We start from the raw sequence: 18258 nt of genomic DNA, 5'->3' as shown, positions 1-18258 counted from the left end.
GGGATCCGGTAGACTGACCTAGGGGATCCGGTAGACTGACCTAGGAGAGCCAGTACACTGACCTAGGGGATCCAGTAGACTGACCCAGGGGATCCAGTAGACTGACCTAGGGGATCCAGTAGACTGACCCAGGGGATCCAGTAGACTGACCTAGGGGATCCGGTAGACTGACCTAGGGGATCCAGTAGACTGACCTAGGAGAGCCAGTACACTGACCCAGGGGATCCAGTAGACTGACCTAGGGGATCCAGTAGACTGACCTAGGGGATCCAGTAGACTGACCTAGGGGATCCAGTAGACTGACCTAGGAGAGCCAGTAGACTGACCTAGGGGAGCCAGTAGACAGACCTAGGGGATCCAGTAGACTGACCTAGGGGATCCAGTAGACTGACCAAGGGAAACCAGTAGAATGACCTAGGGGATTCAGTAGACTGACCAAGGGAAACCAGTAGAATGACCTAGGGGATTCAGTAGACTGACCAAGGGAAACCAGTAGAATGACCTAGGGGATTCAGTAGACTGACCAAGGGAAACCAGTAGAATGACCTAGGGGATCCAGTAGACTGACCTAGGGGATTCAGTAGACTGACCAAGGGAAACCAGTAGAATGACCTAGGGGATCCAGTAGACTGACCTAGGGGATCCGGTAGACTGACCTAGGGGAGCCAGTAGACTGACCTTGGGGAGCCAGTAGACTGACCTAGGGGATCCAGTAGACTGACCTAGGGGATCCAGTAGACTGACCTTGGGAATCCAGTAGACTGACCTAGGGGATCCAGTAGACTGACCTAGGGGATCCAGTAGACTGACCTAGGGGAGCCAGAATGACTTACTATATATATACATGTATCTCAAATTGATATTAACATGAGTGGCTATATAGGCTTTTTGTGTGTTTTTTTTACAAGACAATTCAGTAATTTGATGAATCGGGACCAGTTACCTGGTATCTGTAACATACTGTGCATGTTTATATTACCTACTGTGTTTAAACTTTTCATGATGTCTGTTTCCGAAGATATGTATTGACCTATACGTACGGTGCCATAACGGCATTGCTATGTCTAAGGACAGGGACATGTCTAGTCTTATATTAAAAATAGCCAGACATACCAATATATGTAGGTATTTCTATATCTATCTTGATATAAGACTAGACATATCCGTGTGGTCTAAGGATCTACATTATATCGTCTATTCGTCTGTTTCACAGTCAAACGAATATTAGTTTAATATACTAGTATTATAAATGAAGAACAGCTTGCAGATCAGCCAGACCTAAATAGAAGGGGGGGGGGGGGGGGGGGGGGGGGGGATTACCGTGAAAGCACTGGCGCTAATGTTTTGTGATGTGTTGTAAATATGTACTGATATTTTTAACATATTACGACAAACATGGTAACCACTGTGTCCAAATCTAACAATACCAGAGAGGACATTCATTCTCCGTCCATGGTTGATCTCCAATATGTCGCAGACGTAATAGGCAGGGATTTTCGGATACATTTAAGGTTCCTTGATTGCAATAATTAGTCGGACGCTGGCCAATATAATCTAGACACCGATAAATATCTTGCAAGTTCACGTAGAGTTTGACAGGAAACTCATCCACAGGAATATCAATATTTTAATGTGATACTATTGAAATAATAAATTCTTCAAATGTACTGGCGTTCGCCTGACTACGCGCCTGCGCATTGCTAAAACACTGCAGTTGATACGCAATTCATGAATATGTATGAGTTATGACGTAGGTTGGCGGACTTTTTTCCTGGAAGATAATGCAGTACAACAGTCATGACAACTACGTGGTGTTCATACCTCTCACTACTTCTCGTCATACGGCCTTATCAGGTAGGTGATACTGAAACAGGTATGTCAGTTTACTGAAGGTAAGTCTAAACGTGTTACACGTGTATACATAGCTACGTGTAGGGATATGTTTATGTTTATATACGGCTGTTCACTAGCCAACGGACAAGTATAATAATGGTGTACACAGAATCCATTTCATTATGATCAATTTGACTAAAATTAGTTTCCTTTGTTCCTATCACCATGTATGGTGTAGGAATACACAGTGAAAAAACATCAAATTAAAAAAGACAAGAAAGCTCACAACAGGGAAATATAATAATCGCAAAAATAAACATACAAATCGAAACTGAAAGTAGGAATTACCCAGAAAGAGTATACATGAATAAATACCCTGTGAGACAATATAATGAGGCGGGTTATTATTACGTGTATCTGTAAAGTCAATATCATCGACGCATTACGTGTATATTATAAATTCCTGTAGAACATTTGTATCCCTCGGGGTTATAGAGATAATGGTTTCCAATCGATAGATAGGGTTCATATTTGATCAACTTCCACTTCTTCCTTTGGTGCCATTTTCGCTTTTTCGAGTTCGAAAACGCGAAAAAGTGAAAATCTAAAATCCAATTGTCGCTATTTCGCGGTTTTTTTTTTTTTTTTTAGCTCGCTAAGCTTATTAAGCCATGCCTATGTAATATATACTTTAGCCAGGATACGAAAACATATCTTTGGAGGAATCAAACTTATTGTATCCCATTTTTAGACATCCTCAGCTCCGAGCCATCTTGTACTACACATGTTGGATGATTTACGCCCGGTTGAATGTATCAGTGTACAATGTTCCGCTGGAAAACGTAAGTATTGGTGATATCAGAATACAAACGGAAATGTATATTGTATAGACATTTAAGACGACCAGTCTGTTTATTGATTTTATTAATGGGGATATTACCTCACAAACAAGATATATACCAGTCATTTGATTATACTGATGAAAATACTAATAGGCAATGCCGACCAATCGTGAACCGTCAGCACTTTCTACTTTCTCGTTTACGGAAAGTGCCGACAATTCCCGATTGGATACCACAGTAAATCGATAAAATGAAGACAAAATATGAACAGAAATAGATTTTCATGTAGAGCCTTAATTGGTACAAGGACCAGGGTACCCCGGGAAGGATTCTTCATTGACGAAACCCGCCATACAAATCTATGTCAAATTTCCAAACGAGAACTTGGCTGATGACAGCGGAGCCACTATGCCTGTCTGTAGACATGGAGTGATTCATACATCATTATTATGAATATCGACGTAACGATTACAAACAATGTACGTCCTGATGTGAAATAAATACAGACACTATGTTCTACACGGAACTATTGATTGTGTAGCATGCCTTAACATTGATAACGATCTCTAGTGAACTTCCTGTATAGTGTGGACATTTAATAATTAAAACATAAGGTCATTATACAACTTCGCGTGAACGTGCACGTGTCCAATTCAAATATTAAAATGACATCACGGTAAAACATTTCTGTATTTATTGTACGTGTTTTATACAATTCCAGTTACGTTTCTGGAAATTTGAACTACCATATTTTAAATGAGGAATATACTATACTTGATACATGATTGAACATGCGTACTGTAAATAGAAAGATAAAAACAGGTGGTCAAGAAGCGGACACGCTTATATGAAGACCGATGACTGCTATTGCTATTGCTATACTACTCCGACATTCGTATTGATTTTATGGCTTTCATTTCTAACTTTTTTTTGTTCCCTTTTGTTCCTATTTTTTTTTAGAATTGTCATTTTGTAAGAGAAACAGTACATCAGACTATTGTCACCAATGTCCAATAGGAAGTTCGCAGCCATTACACGTTGACTCCAGGAGAGTAAAGGACCAAAAGGATATACCGAAATGCGTACGGACAAACATTGCTTGTCCACCCGGTATGATTCTACAATCTATTTTTAATTCACCAAATACTGTAAATCATTTAGTTTTCGCGAATATTTTATTTTGCGAACTTACCTCTTCAGCCAATATATGATTTTGCGAACGCTGATCTAAAAATTACTTTAAGTTCCCGAATGGTAAACTTATAGAGTCATGGTTTCAGCTCAGCAAGAATACTCTATCGTTAACCGATAGCTTGGTCGCTACCCAAAGGTCTTATTTTCGTACAAATATTCGCAAAGAATGTGAATTTGTGATTGAGGCGGCTATTCACGGAAAATTAAATACCACGCGATACATAACTGATTTACAGTAAATTGATACGTAAATGCAATTTTAGACTTGAATAATATACACTTGCCATTAGAATAGTTGTCATTATAAGAAAGTTTCTGTTTAGTTTTCTTCTTTACCCAGAATCACATACTACACGTAGTTGTATAACACCAATAGCCATAGTTTGACACGATTCGCCCCAATTCTTACAACTTTTCCATCATTACACAAAAAATACAGAAAAAGACACGTTTGAATATTAATATATCTTTTATTCAGAGACGACACCAATAAAAGTAAATGGCAAAAAGGTAGACTGCAAGTGTGACACTTCCAGAGGTTATGTCGGCGAGAACTACATGTTTTGTCTGAAGTATACAAAGTGCCCTCCTGGAACGGGGTTTGAAGTCCAAAGTAAGTCCGCGAAATACCACTTAATTCTGATCACTGGAATGAATGACATAATATTTACAAACAAATTGTGTTACAACAATCACAAAGGTATGATGTCACAAGAAAAACGAACACAACGTAAAAAATCGCCAAAAATCACAAACACATGATGTCAGAAAATAGAAACGCATAATATCGGAACACCTCGAGTATTTTTTCAAGAATCCACCTCGAGTTTGCGGGAAAGGCCCGAGGTGTCCCTATTCAAATGTTTGATGTCACTATAAACACAAATATATGACGTCACAATAAACACACACGAATGATGTCAAAATAAATACAAATGCACGATGACGTAATAATTAAAATACATGATCTTACAATAGATACAAATGCATGAATTCATATCGTGTTGAGGACAATACCCTAATACCAACTGTTAATTTTTCATATCGTGTTGAGGACAATACCCTAATACCAACTGATACATTTTCATAACGTGTTATGGTCCATATCCTGACAGCAACCGTTAATTTTTCATATCATGTTAAGTTCAATACCCTTTTTCTCGTTTACAGGCGGATCATGCAGTCCTTGTCCCCTTGGGTCGTTCAATCAGGGTTGGAATTACGAATCCTGTAAAACTCACACCAAGTAATTATCCAGAAACTTTCCTGGAAATCTTGATAATATGGACGCATTAATATTATGGATGAGCATAATTTTAGCACCAACAAAAATTGCCTCTAGTAGGTGAGACGAAACCTAACAATAAGTGGAGTCATGTAGGTGGTAAATCAGTAACTATATAAGCCTAATATTACAAAAAAAAAAAAAAAAAAATAAGATACGAGTTCCACGTTATGAATATCTCCATCTTACTGGTATACTTATTAATATCACTATCCAAATAAACCGGGTTTAATCGTCTTATAATTAAATGTGTTAGAATCCTACGAGTCGTTATCGAATGTATTAACCTGTGATCATATTGCTATCGTATGAAAGGCTCGGGAATAAAGCACCAATTTTCACTATTGAGTGATGTCTGGCTTTGACATAAACCATGTCTGTGTGTCAATATAGTTAGTTTCAAAGGAGTTTTAAGCTATCTCGTTAGTAAAGTGTGTGATAAATGTTAAATGTATCTTTGTTTTTGTTATGAATAATGAACACTTTTGATAAATTTATCATTCAGATGATATTTTGAAATATAAATTCATTGTGGTTACGTTTACGGTTGCGGTTAACAACAAAGAAACTACATTGTTTGAATTTGTATATGTTGTGTATTTCGTAGCATTTTTGATAAAATTATCTTGGCCATATTAATGAGAAAATACATGTATTTGAATGATATGTACATAAATATTCCATTATATCTGTACCTTAAACAACAGAAATAACAGCACTTGGGCATTACTAGTGAGATATAATTTTAAACATAATATTAACATTCTCTCCGTTGTAGTTGCACCCAAATCAACCGAGAAACGAGGTCGTATGGGAACACAACCAAGGACAGTGTGTGTGGAGAAATGTTAGAACCGGACGTGATTACCTCCCCTGTAACACCGACAAGCGCCGTGTTAGGTGATACGGTAGAGTACCAAGGGAGACCAAAACAAGGATATACCATACACGAGGATGCAGATAAAGGTACTTTTGTAGCTGACATCTTGTTTTTAAATATATCTTTTTGATATATATATTTCGTTTTAGAATGTAACAAACAGCCGAAATCAATTAAGCATACATGTATACAGAGACTTGTTTGTATATATAAGTCTCTGATGTAAGGTTAGTAAACGTCTATCAAAAGTCCAATTTCAATTTTGAAAGTACTATATGTTGTTATTATTGAAATTAACAATTTAAATCACTAGGTATCAATATGCGTGTTACAGGACGAAAAAAGATGGTTACGATTTGATATTTCACCAAAACTCAGAAACACTTTAACAGTAGAATTATGTAATGGTCGATGTTATTGTCATGAATTAGATGATATTCAGTATTTCTTATTGAAGGAATCGGTATAATATTAGAATGTTCCATGTTTTAAAGTATATAATGAACTCGACACAGAAATGTGATGTAATGTAAGTCGGAGACTGTCGACACAGAAATGTGATGTAATGTAAGTCGGAGACTGTCGACACAGAAATGTGATGTAATGTAAGTCGGAGACTGTCGACACAGAAATGTGATGTAATGTAAGTCGGACACTGTCGACACAGAAATGTGATGTTATATAAGTCGGAGACTGTCGACACAGAAATGTGATGTTATGTAAGTCGGAGACTGTCGACACAGAAATGTGATGTTATGTAAGTCGGAGACTGTCGACACAGAAATGTGATGTAATGTAAGTCGGAGACTGTCGACACAGAAATGTGATGTTATATAAGTCGGAGACTGTCGACACAGAAATGTGATGTAATGTAAGTCGGAGACTGTCGACACAGAAATGTGATGTAATGTAAGTCGGAGACTGTCGACACAGAAATGTGATGTAATGTAAGTCGGAGACTGTCGACACAGAAATGTGATGTAATGTAAGTCGGAGACTGTCGACACAGAAATGTGATGTAATGTAAGTCGGAGACTGTCGACACAGAAATGTGATGTAATGTAAGTCGGAGACTGTCGACACAGAAATGTGATGTAATGTAAGTCGGAGACTGTCGACACAGAAATGTGATGTTATGTAAGTCGGAGACTGTCGACACAGAAATGTGATGTTATGTAAGTCGGAGACTGTCGACACAGAAATGTGATGTTATGTAAGTCGGAGACTGTCGACACAGAAATGTGATGTTATGTAAGTCGGAGACTGTCGACACAGAAATGTGATGTTATGTAAGTCGGAGACTGTCGACACAGAAATGTGATGTTATGTAAGTCGGAGACTGTCGACACAGAAATGTGATGTAATGTAAGTCGGAGACTGTCGACACAGAAATGTGATGTTATATAAGTCGGAGACTGCCGACACAGAAATGTGATGTAATATAAGTCGGACACTGCCGACACAGAAATGTGATGTAATGTAAGTCGGAGACTGTCGACACAGAAATGTGATGCTATATAAGTCGGACACTGTCGACACAGAAATGTGATGTAATGTAAGTCGGAGACTGTCGACACAGATATGTGATGTTATATAAGTCAGAGACTGTCGACACAGAAATGTGATGTAATGTAAGTCGGAGACTGTCGACACAGAAATGTGATGTAATGTAAGTCGGACACTGTCGACACAGAAATGTGATGTTATATAAGTCGGACACTGTCGACACAGAAATGTGATGTTATATAAGTCGGAAACTGTCGACACAGAAATGTGATGTTATATAAGTCGGAGACTGTCGACACAGAAATGTGATGTAATGTAAGTCGGAGACTGTCGACACAGAAATGTGATGTTATATAAGTCGGACACTGTCGACACAGAAATGTGATGTTTTATAAGTCGGAGACTGTCGACACAGAAATGTGATGTAATGTAAGTCGGAGACTGTCGACATATTAATGTGATGTAATGTAAGTCGGACACTGTCGACATATAAATGTGATGTTATGTAAGTCGGAGACTATCGACATATAAATGTGATGTTATGTAAGTCGGAAACTGCCGACACAGAAATGTGACGTTATATAAGTCGGAAACTGTCGAAACAGAAATGTGATGTCATGTAAGTCGGACACTGTCGACACAGAAATGTGATGTTATATAAGTCGGACACTGTCGACACAGAAATGTGATGTAATGTAAGTCGGAGACTGTCGACACAGAAATGTGATGTAATATAAGTCGGAGACTGTCGACACAGAAATGTGATGTAATGTAAGTCGGAGACTGTCGACATATTAATGTGATGTAATGTAAGTCGGAGACTGTCGACACAGAAATGTGACGTTATGTAAGTCGGACACTGTCGACACAGAAATGTGATGTAATGTAAGTCGGAGACTGTCGACACAGAAATGTGATGTAATATAAGTCGGAGACTGTCGACACAGAAATGTGATGTCATGTAAGTCGGACACTGTCGACATATTAATGTTATGTAATGTAAGTCGGAGACTGTCGACACAGAAATGTGAGGTAATGTAAGTCGGAGACTGTCGACACAGAAATGTGATGTAATATAAGTCGGAGACTGTCGACACAGAAATGTGATGTTATGTAAGTCGGAGACTGTCGACACAGAAATGTGATGTTATATAAGTCGGAGACTGTCGACACAGAAATGTTATGTAATGTAAGTCGGAGACTGTCGACACAGAAATGTGACGTTATATAAGTCGGACACTGTCGACACAGAAATGTGATGTAATATAAGTCGGAGACTGTCGACATATTAATGTTATGTAATGTAAGTCGGAGACTGTCGACACAGAAATGTGATGTTATATAAGTCGGAGACTGTCGACACAGAAATGTGATGTAATGAAAGTCGGAGACTGTCGACACAGAAATGTGATGTAATGAAAGTCGGAGACTGTCGACACAGAAATGTGATGTAATGTAAGTCGGAGACTGTCGACACAGAAATGTGATGTAATGTAAGTCGGAGACTGTCGACACAGAAATGTGATGTAATGTAAGTCGGAGACTGTCGACACAGAAATGTGACGTTATATAAGTCGGACACTGTCGACACAGAAATGTGATGTAATGAAAGTCGACACTGTCGACACAGATATGTGATGTTATATAAGTCGGACACTGTCGACACAGAAATGTGACGTTATATAAGTCGGACACTGTCGACACAGAAATGTGATGTTATATAAGTCGGACACTGTCGACACAGAAATGTGACGTTATATAAGTCGGAGAAATTAAAAGGTAGAGTACAAGATGATAAATAGGCCTCCTTGGAGTGGCGACATTTTGTTTGTAAGAGGAGTGAATGAAGGATTCCCAACCATTTCATCTCTTAAATATACAATACCTCAATTTCACAGTGTATACGGAAGTATACCTGCTACCGCGCTAACCATTGGAAATATTCGTTGCCGACTGCAGGAATACTATCGTATACGCAGTCAAAATGAGGTACAATCCTTCAATATTTGTCATATTAATTTACAGATATGTCACTGAAACATCCACAGGACTGCCTACTGATTGAAACCGAGAGGCACAAAAATGGGTATAATTATATTTACTTAAATAGCCAACATTGTTATTTGTATTTGCATGCTGTATGACTGAACGACGACTATTAAAAATGTTATATGTGTGTTGATTATTACAAACGTTATATGTGTGGTGACTATTACAAACGTTATATGTGTGGTGATTATAACAAACGTTATATGTGTGGTGATTATTACAAATGTTATATGTGTGGTGATAATTACAAATGTTATAGGTGTGGTGAATATTACAAACGTTATGTGTGTGATGATAACTACAAATGTTATATGTGTGGTGATTATTTCAAATGTTATATGTGTGGAGATTATTACAAACGTTATATGTCTGGTGATTATTTCAAACGTTATATATGTGGTGATTATTACAAACGTTATATGTGTGGTGATTATTACAAATGTTATATGTGTTGTGATTATTACAATCGTTATATATGTGGTGATTATTACAAACGTTATATGTGTGGTGATTATTACAAACGTTATATGTGTGGTGATTATTACAAATGTTATATGTGTGGTGATTATTACAAACGTTATATGTGTGGTGATTATTACAAACGTCAGTATATGTGTGGTGATTATTAGAAACGTTATATGTGTGGTGATTATTACAAACGTCAGTATATGTGTGGTGATAATTACAATCGTTATATATGTGGTGATTATTACAAACGTAATATGTGTGGTGATTATTACAAACGTAATATGTGTGGTGATTATTACAAACGTCAGTATATGTGTGGTGATAGTTACAATCGTTATATATGTGGTGATTATAACAAACGTACGTTATGTGTCGTGATTATTACAAACGTTATATGTGTGGTGATTATTACAAACGTTATATGTGTGGTGATTATTACAAACGTTATATGTGTGGTGATTATAACAAACGTTATATGTGTGTTGATTATTACAAACGTTATATGTGTGGTGATTATAACAAACGTTATATGTGTGGTGATTATAACAAACGTTATATGTGTGGTGATTATTACAAACGTTATATGTGTGGTGATTATAACAAACGTTATATGTGTGTTGATTATTACAACGTTATATGTGTGGTGATTATTACAAACGTTATATGTGTGGTGATTATAACAAACGTTATATGTGTGGTGATTATTACAAACGTTATATGTGTGGTGATTATTACAAACGTTATGTGTGTGGTGTTTATAACAAACGTTATATGTGTGGTGATTATTACAAACATCAGTATATGTCTGGTGATTATTACAAACGTTATATGTGTGGTGATTACTACAAACGTAATATGTGTGATGATTATTACAAACGTTATATGTGTGGTGATTACTACAAACGTTATATGTGTGGTGATTATTACAAACGTTATATGTGTGGTGATTATAACAAACGTTATATGTGTGTTGATTATTACAAACGTTATATATGTGGTGATTATAACAAATGTTATATGTGTGGTGTTTATAACAAACGTTATATGTGTGGTGATTATTACAAACGTTATATGTGTGGTGATTATTACAAACGTTATATGTGTGGTGATTATTACAAACGTTATGTCTAGTGATTATTACAAACGTTATATATGTGGTGATTATAACAAATGTTATATGTGTGGTGTTTATAACAAACGTTATATGTGTGGTGATTATTACAAACGTTATATGTGTGGTGATTATTACAAACGTTATATGTGTGGTGATTATTACAAACGTTATATGTGTGGTGATTATTACAAACGTTATATGTGTGGTGATTATTACAAACGTTATATCTAGTGACTTTTACAATGTTGATGTGATCTATGACTTTTTTACTCTCTGGTTTTATTTTCTCTGACAGTATCCTCACGGTCGTGACCCTTGTTATGGGCGTAGCTGTTCTGGTCCTGGCGATACTCCTGACGTTAGTTACCTGCAAGCTCCGCAAGGATAAACCAATGTGTAAGTCGTTAGTGTGGAGAGTTTGTGAGCTATATTTTGTATTTAGTATTACAATCATGCTATATGTTTGATACTTTTGTCATTCCTTTGCTGAGTTATACAAGGGATTCCACTTTGAGGACACTATTTCAGTGTTTTTATAAACACCAATATTTTATATGATATGAATGAGTCCTACTGACAAGAACACTACGGACAAAGCCCTGGATGGAACACATGTACACCATTACCAATGAATCGTATTATAACGATATCATTTAAATGAGGTCGATATATGGTTATATATCCCGAAGAAAAACCTTCTAAAATAAAATAATGCTATATTTGCTTGATTAATTTTCTTGGGTTTGTGTGAAATTGGAAAATGGGGTGTCGGTAGGATGATACAAAATTTAAAATCATTATTACAATATACTCGTATGAATCAGGGAAACCGATGACAAAACAGGTTCAATGAAATAAGATATTGGTGTAATTCTTATTCACCTCGTGCATTGCTAACACCATCCATACCTGTTGTTATATGTAAGGTCCATTTACACTTAGTTATGTCAATCTACTGCTAATATAGCATTGTCACACTGACATCTGACTGAGGTTTGATATATTATGTTGCCCAATTTATATTATCGGAGATTATTGTTTCGATTTCCTCTAAATGTCGTCGAATGCCGATTTTGTGTGCCAACTGTGTATATTTAGTGTAGGACTTACTTATGACGTCCATTGAAAACCCGCGAAGTGCACCCTTCATGCGTTCAACATTAATTAAGTAAACATCTAACTCTGTGTGTTTATTTCTGATCTCAGGTTACATGTACAACGTGAAGAGCCTGACAGTTGTAAAGTTACCCTCTTTGTCTTTGTAGAGTCAGTATTGTTTAAAATGTTGTCAATATCCTCTTTGATATATTTGGAAACTAGGGTTTGACAACTTGTCTGGCATTTCAGATTTTTTTATGCTGTGTCAAGGTCTGCGAAACGTTTATTTAAAGCGGCCAGATACGTTGAGAGCTCTTGTGAGCTACATTTGTAGATGCCACATATATTTAAGCATTGAATGCTAGCGCGCTTTGTCTTTTGTCCAATTGGCATTATCAGCCCATAACTGCCAACTGAAAGCAGTTCAATGCTTATATTTACCACTTACGCTTTCAAAAAAAAAAAAAAAAAAATATATAGGCCTAACAAAATTCAAGTTTCCTCACCATTCTCGGCTGTAAACCCTGTAAACAGCTCTCCCATGCTGTTCCGCGTAAAAAATAGTGAGTAAGATAACAAACAAAAACCCAGACAAGATAAACAATATAATACAAGTATTTGATATAAATTAACATCATGAAAATACAAAAATTGGCAAAATATAGATCAAAATAAAAAAGACAAACCCAAACAATTACAGCGACCCACATAAAACATGAAGTGAAGTACGATCACTAATAGAATAACCAGAGATAGAATCATAAGTAACAAATTTGATATATATTCATAAGTAGTTTCATTCAATTACAAACATCCACTCTGCTGCGGTACAAGTAAAATATTACTCCAAAAAACCAACGGGATGAAAGCTATGTCATATGATAGATGTATACACACGCCAAATGAATGTTGATATCAAAGTACTTCACGAGATATGTATACATAACTGAATTTATGCTTTATAGTTATACCCCCGCAACGAAGTTAGGGGGGTATACTGGAATCAGGTTGTCCGTCCGTCCGTCCGTCTGTAGACACATGTTGTCCGGACAACTCCTCCTAAATCGATGGGCCGATTCCAATGAAACTTCACACACATATAGAGGACCATGTGTTGATGTGCATGCCACTTTCTTTTTCTCAAAATTATGGTTGCTATGGCAACTGGTCACTATAAACAGGTTTTCCGATAAGAATCATAACTTTATGTATGTCCGGACAATTCCTCCTAAACCGAAGGGCCGATTTCAATGAAACTTCACACAAATATAGAGGACCATGTGTAGATGTGCATGCCACTTTCTTTTTCTCAAAATTATGGTTGCTATGGCAACTGGTCACTATAAACAGGTTTTCTGATATGAACCATAACTTTAAGTATGTCCGGACAACTCCTAAACCGAAGGGCCGATTTCAATGAAACTTCACACAAATATAGAGGACCATGTGAAGATGTGCATGCCACTTTCTTTTCCTCAAAATTATGGTTGCTATGGCAACTGGTCACTATATTACTGGGTTATCTTAGCCTGTAATTAAGAGTTCCAATTCACCATTGACTCATGCAGATTGCGGGGGTATTAGTCAGCCATCCTGGCGACAGTTCTAGTTTAAAATGTATTCTCACAGGCATTTATGTAATAGATTAAGTTTAAATATCATTGATCATTTGCTTTCTGATTCAGAATTACCTAAACATGTAATTTGATACATATTCATTTTGTCACTTGTTATGACATGCTAGCTATGAGACTTTGCGAAAGGATGGCAACCTCTGGGAACGATAAACCAGGTAAATATCTATTGATACTATATATAGTCCGCAATTCTTATTCTTTATCATATTATGTTCACCTGTTGCTCAATACGCATCAATTTGATATACCTAGCTATAGTTCAAATTAGACATATTCTTGTCATATCTTCCTGTATGTGAAATAACAACGAGTATATTTTTACCACTTTCCAACAATAATTGAGAAAACCTATGTTCATTCTAGGAATCCAGGCAGAAGATGACTGTGGGCCAGAAATGACTTTGGTTTGCTCTGACAATAGAGGTATTCCATTGCTGTCTTCAGCTAAAAAACTTTCTCCAGAATATTCATATAAAGTAACAGTATACACACTTATAGTATATAGAGAATACATGGTCAGTATCTTAAAATATAAGTTGTATTTTGGCGAGGGTAAAGAAAGACAAAAGTGGCGAGTCTTGGCGAGCCACTTTTGTCTTTCTGTCCCGAGCCAAAAATACAGCTTATATTTTAAGACACTGACCATGTATTCTATTTATCCTGCAACAATAAAAATAAACATTTTTAAGTGAAACGGTGTCAAAAATGACAGAAACAGGTTCGTTGTTTCACTTTAAGTAGGTCATTCGAATTGACGCACGTGCTAAGATTCCAAAATACCGCTGTTTTCCGTCGCTGCCGTATACAGCAACAATATATACGGTGGGTGTATTCCGACAATGCGGTGGCAGTTGCAGGATAAATATATATATTTAAATCACGTAATCATCTAAAAGTTCTTCACGGTTAACTACGACCTGAGGCTATGACATGCTATGATAATCAGCCATTAGTATCGTATAGGTGTAGGTTGATTTGCATTTTTATCTTTTGCCGCTCTCATATATTTGAATAGAGAGTAATAAAGTAGAAGTAAAAGAGTAAGCGTATGCTGCTTCATAAACGACACCAGTCATACAAATCTGGGTCACGCTGACACTCATCATAAAATCTAGGTCACGATGACACTCACCATACAAATCTAGGTCACTGGCACTCATCATAAAATCTAGCTCACGCTGACACTCGCCATACAAATCTAGGGCACGCTGACACTCACCATACAAATTTAGGTCACGCTGACACTCGCCATACAAATCTAGGTCACGCTGACACTCACCATACAAATCTAGGTCACGCTGACACTCACCATACAATTCTAGGTCACGCTGACACCCACCATACAAATCTAGGTCACGATGACACTCACCATACAAATCTAGTCACGATGTCAAACACCATACAAATTAAGGTCACGGTGACACACACCATACAATTCTAGGCCACGATGTCATCCACCATACACATTTATGTGACGATGAACTCACCATATCGATCTAGGTCACAACGACTTCCACCATGCAAACCTAGGTCACGACGACTCCCACCGTACAAATCTAGGCCAAATCCGGGTAAAGTCACATTTTCGAAATGAGAACTACATTGTAGGATAGCTCTAACAGAACCACTAGGCATATCAACAGTCATCGAACATGTCTGATATCATAAATGAGATTATTATTTCGTATAGAAACTTTATCGTTTTCAAATTGAGCTTATATATCAATCTGATAAAATACTTTCCGCTTGATATCATATAAACATAATATATACATGTACCACTACTTCAAATATGGCTTCGATGAATCTTAATTCCTAAAGAATTGCTTTAGAAAATACTATTTGGGAATATAATACTCTGAAGTGGCGGATATCTTCTATTCAGCAAACGTAACCTACATCAACAAGAAGTCTTAAACTTTCGATATTGTAATCTAATCTTAGTTTTAAGCCATCCTAAAGCATTAGATATAAAGTCTGCCTCGAAAATAATCCATTGATTACCAGTAGGAAGAAGCATGTTGGAAATAAAAGGGCTTTGAAGATAAGTCGATAAGTTATACCTAGTCATAGGGCTGGATTGTACCATAAAAATAGCAGTTTGTGATCACAAGCCAGTTATACTAATTGTAAATTATTTTTAGGTGTACGAGTTCTGATCCAAGTATATGGTTTATGGAAGTTTTGTGAGTTAGACCGACCATACTTTTGCATGACTAATGAATGGTTAAGGTGTGACTTGTCTTCAACTTTGAACGTCGAATATTGTCAACAAAGATTCCCCTGGAAATAAGCCATGAAATCCTAAATAAAGAGAATAAAAACCATGGCTTAAAGGGCATTTCCATAATTTTAAAATAAAGAATCATATTAGATGCCAATATTCACAGTTAATTTTCTCATCCAACCTTTTGATGGAAATATCTAAAATGACGAAAGAGTTGTGTTACTTTGTTCTCGCCTTGGCGGATACGTACAGAAGTTAATTGATGTACATCAAACACACATAACTTGTGTTTTTGGATTTCAGATGATGGAGTTGAACAACCAGGTAAGGTGGATCACCCCTTTCAGAATATCATGACATTAACTGTTTACCATATTGGATGATTATAATAATGTACATAGGTATTTAACTCGATTGGATTATAATTTTCATATCAAAATTAGTTAAAGACATATGACAGAAAAAAAAATCATTAGAAAATAATATTGTAGATTCAATGTTTTGGGAATCAATCATTTCAGTTATGCCTTTCTTTATGAGTGATGTCTTTCTTTATGAGTGATGTCTTTATTTATGAGTGATGTCTTTATTTATGAGTGATGTCTTTATTTATAAGTGATGCCTTGATTTATGAGTGATGCCTTTCTTTGAGTGAAGCCCTGGTTTATAAGTGATGCCTTGATTTATGAGTGATGCCTTTCTTTATGAGTGATGTCTTTTTTTATGAGTGATGCCTTTCTTTATAAGGTATGCCTTTCTTTATGAGTGATGCCTTTCTTTATGAGTTATGCGTTTCTTTATGAGTTATGCGTTTCTTTATGAGTTATGCCTTTCTTTATGAGTTATGCCATTCGTGAAGAGTTATGCCTTGTCTAAAGAGTGATGCCTGGATTTCCGTACATAGATTTTCTTTTCTGTTTGAGCGTTTGGCTTAAATTTCTTAAACATATGTTATAATTGGAATAATATAATGGAATATGATTAATTTCATGTATTTGAACATTTTGACTCACAAATAAGCATGTAACCAATCAGCAAATGAGATTCACTCACGTTCCCTGTATTGAACTGCACTATTTTTCAGGGACAATGACCATCTACCCAAAGATAAATGCTGTTCCGTGTAAACCTACAGCCCCGTCAATGACACCATCAATGGACTTGTAGTACCTGGCATGCTCCACTGTAATATTCGTCACATGTTGAAATTGCCAATGATGTGAATTTGATCCGCTAACAACTATGTAACAATGTTCGTAATAAACCGTAGTTGAATGGGCCGTATGAAAAATCAATGCCGACATTTGTAAATAAGAAAATTATTTCATAATGTGGTAATCCGAAAACTGTGAAACGGCAATTTAAACACAGCTCTTTGCGGAATCTTACATTCATGTCGATTGGGAAGCTAGACTATAAACATCATCCATAAGTTTATGAATGAATACGTTTCCTCTAAGCCACAAGGGTCCACTCTGAATGAGAGGTTATTTCCTTATGAAGTACTGGGTATTTTTTTTATTAGAATCTTCTCTTTAAGGGCATTTACAGTCGGCTCCCCTATTTAATTCAACCGAAGAAATAATCAAGGTATCGTAAGATGAATTGTTCATGATATCAGCAGTTTGTGCTGTACCTATATTTGTCTCTACAGACATGAGAGCTCAGATGTTGCGACATTTCTTGGGTAGTTGTATATGTCATCGGCTCCGCTAAATACCAAACTGACCACCGGCGGCATGGGCACGGACGATGTCTTTAACTCATTCACACCTGAAGTGTCATAACGAACTATTCCAATGTTTGAATTGGAAGAGTTCAAATTATCTTAAGGGGTGAATGAGTTAATGACTACACACACTGTCACTCGTTATATTTCACTCGTGTCCCCTTCTTTCTTCGTACATTTTGCCGGTTAAACATTCATTTTGAAACGAAATATAGATTTTAACATATGAAAACACTTGATATGGAAAGGGCCTGTTTCCAAAATGGCCCCTTCTCTGATTCAAATTTCCTGTTGGTGGTGCATTGCCCATGCCGTTGTGGTCACAAATCTATAAAGTATAAAGATTTAGGTCGCTTGGTTTGTTTTTTATGGCTCCTCAAAGTTGTACCTTTCAGA

The 18258-nt window shown here is 36.6% G+C and overlaps 1 protein-coding gene across 1 annotated transcript; it reads left to right on the top strand.

Annotated features, from left to right (window-relative positions):
• The first annotated feature begins 1758 nt into the window (after nt 1–1758).
• LOC117344917 lies at nt 1759–17428 on the top strand. The gene is made up of 12 exons (XM_033907801.1): nt 1759–1854; nt 2585–2675; nt 3636–3785; nt 4348–4482; nt 5040–5115; nt 5933–6120; nt 9566–9626; nt 11467–11567; nt 14014–14061; nt 14270–14329; nt 16437–16457; nt 17218–17428. The coding sequence occupies exons 1-12, from the start codon at nt 1798–1800 to the stop codon at nt 17298–17300; spliced, it is 1071 nt and encodes a 356-aa protein (XP_033763692.1). The 5' UTR covers nt 1759–1797; the 3' UTR covers nt 17301–17428.
• The last annotated feature ends 830 nt before the right edge of the window (nt 17429–18258 follow it).

This window comes from Pecten maximus, chromosome 16 (assembly GCF_902652985.1).
Source record: "Pecten maximus chromosome 16, xPecMax1.1, whole genome shotgun sequence".
NCBI classification, from domain to species: Eukaryota; Metazoa; Mollusca; class Bivalvia; order Pectinida; family Pectinidae; genus Pecten; species Pecten maximus.
Note: the sequence above shows the minus strand (reverse complement) of the source record. Positions and strands in the feature narration are given on the sequence as shown.

Excerpts from the sequence above, each read along its gene's own strand:
- LOC117344917 (XM_033907801.1), top strand. The coding sequence starts at position 1,798 with ATGACAACTACGTGGTGTTCATACCTCTCACTACTTCTCGTCATACGG. Across the intron at positions 5,116-5,932 it reads TCCTGTAAAACTCACACCAA|TTGCACCCAAATCAACCGAG; the intron begins GTAATTATCCAG and ends TCTCCGTTGTAG. Across the intron at positions 14,062-14,269 it reads CTCTGGGAACGATAAACCAG|GAATCCAGGCAGAAGATGAC; the intron begins GTAAATATCTAT and ends TGTTCATTCTAG.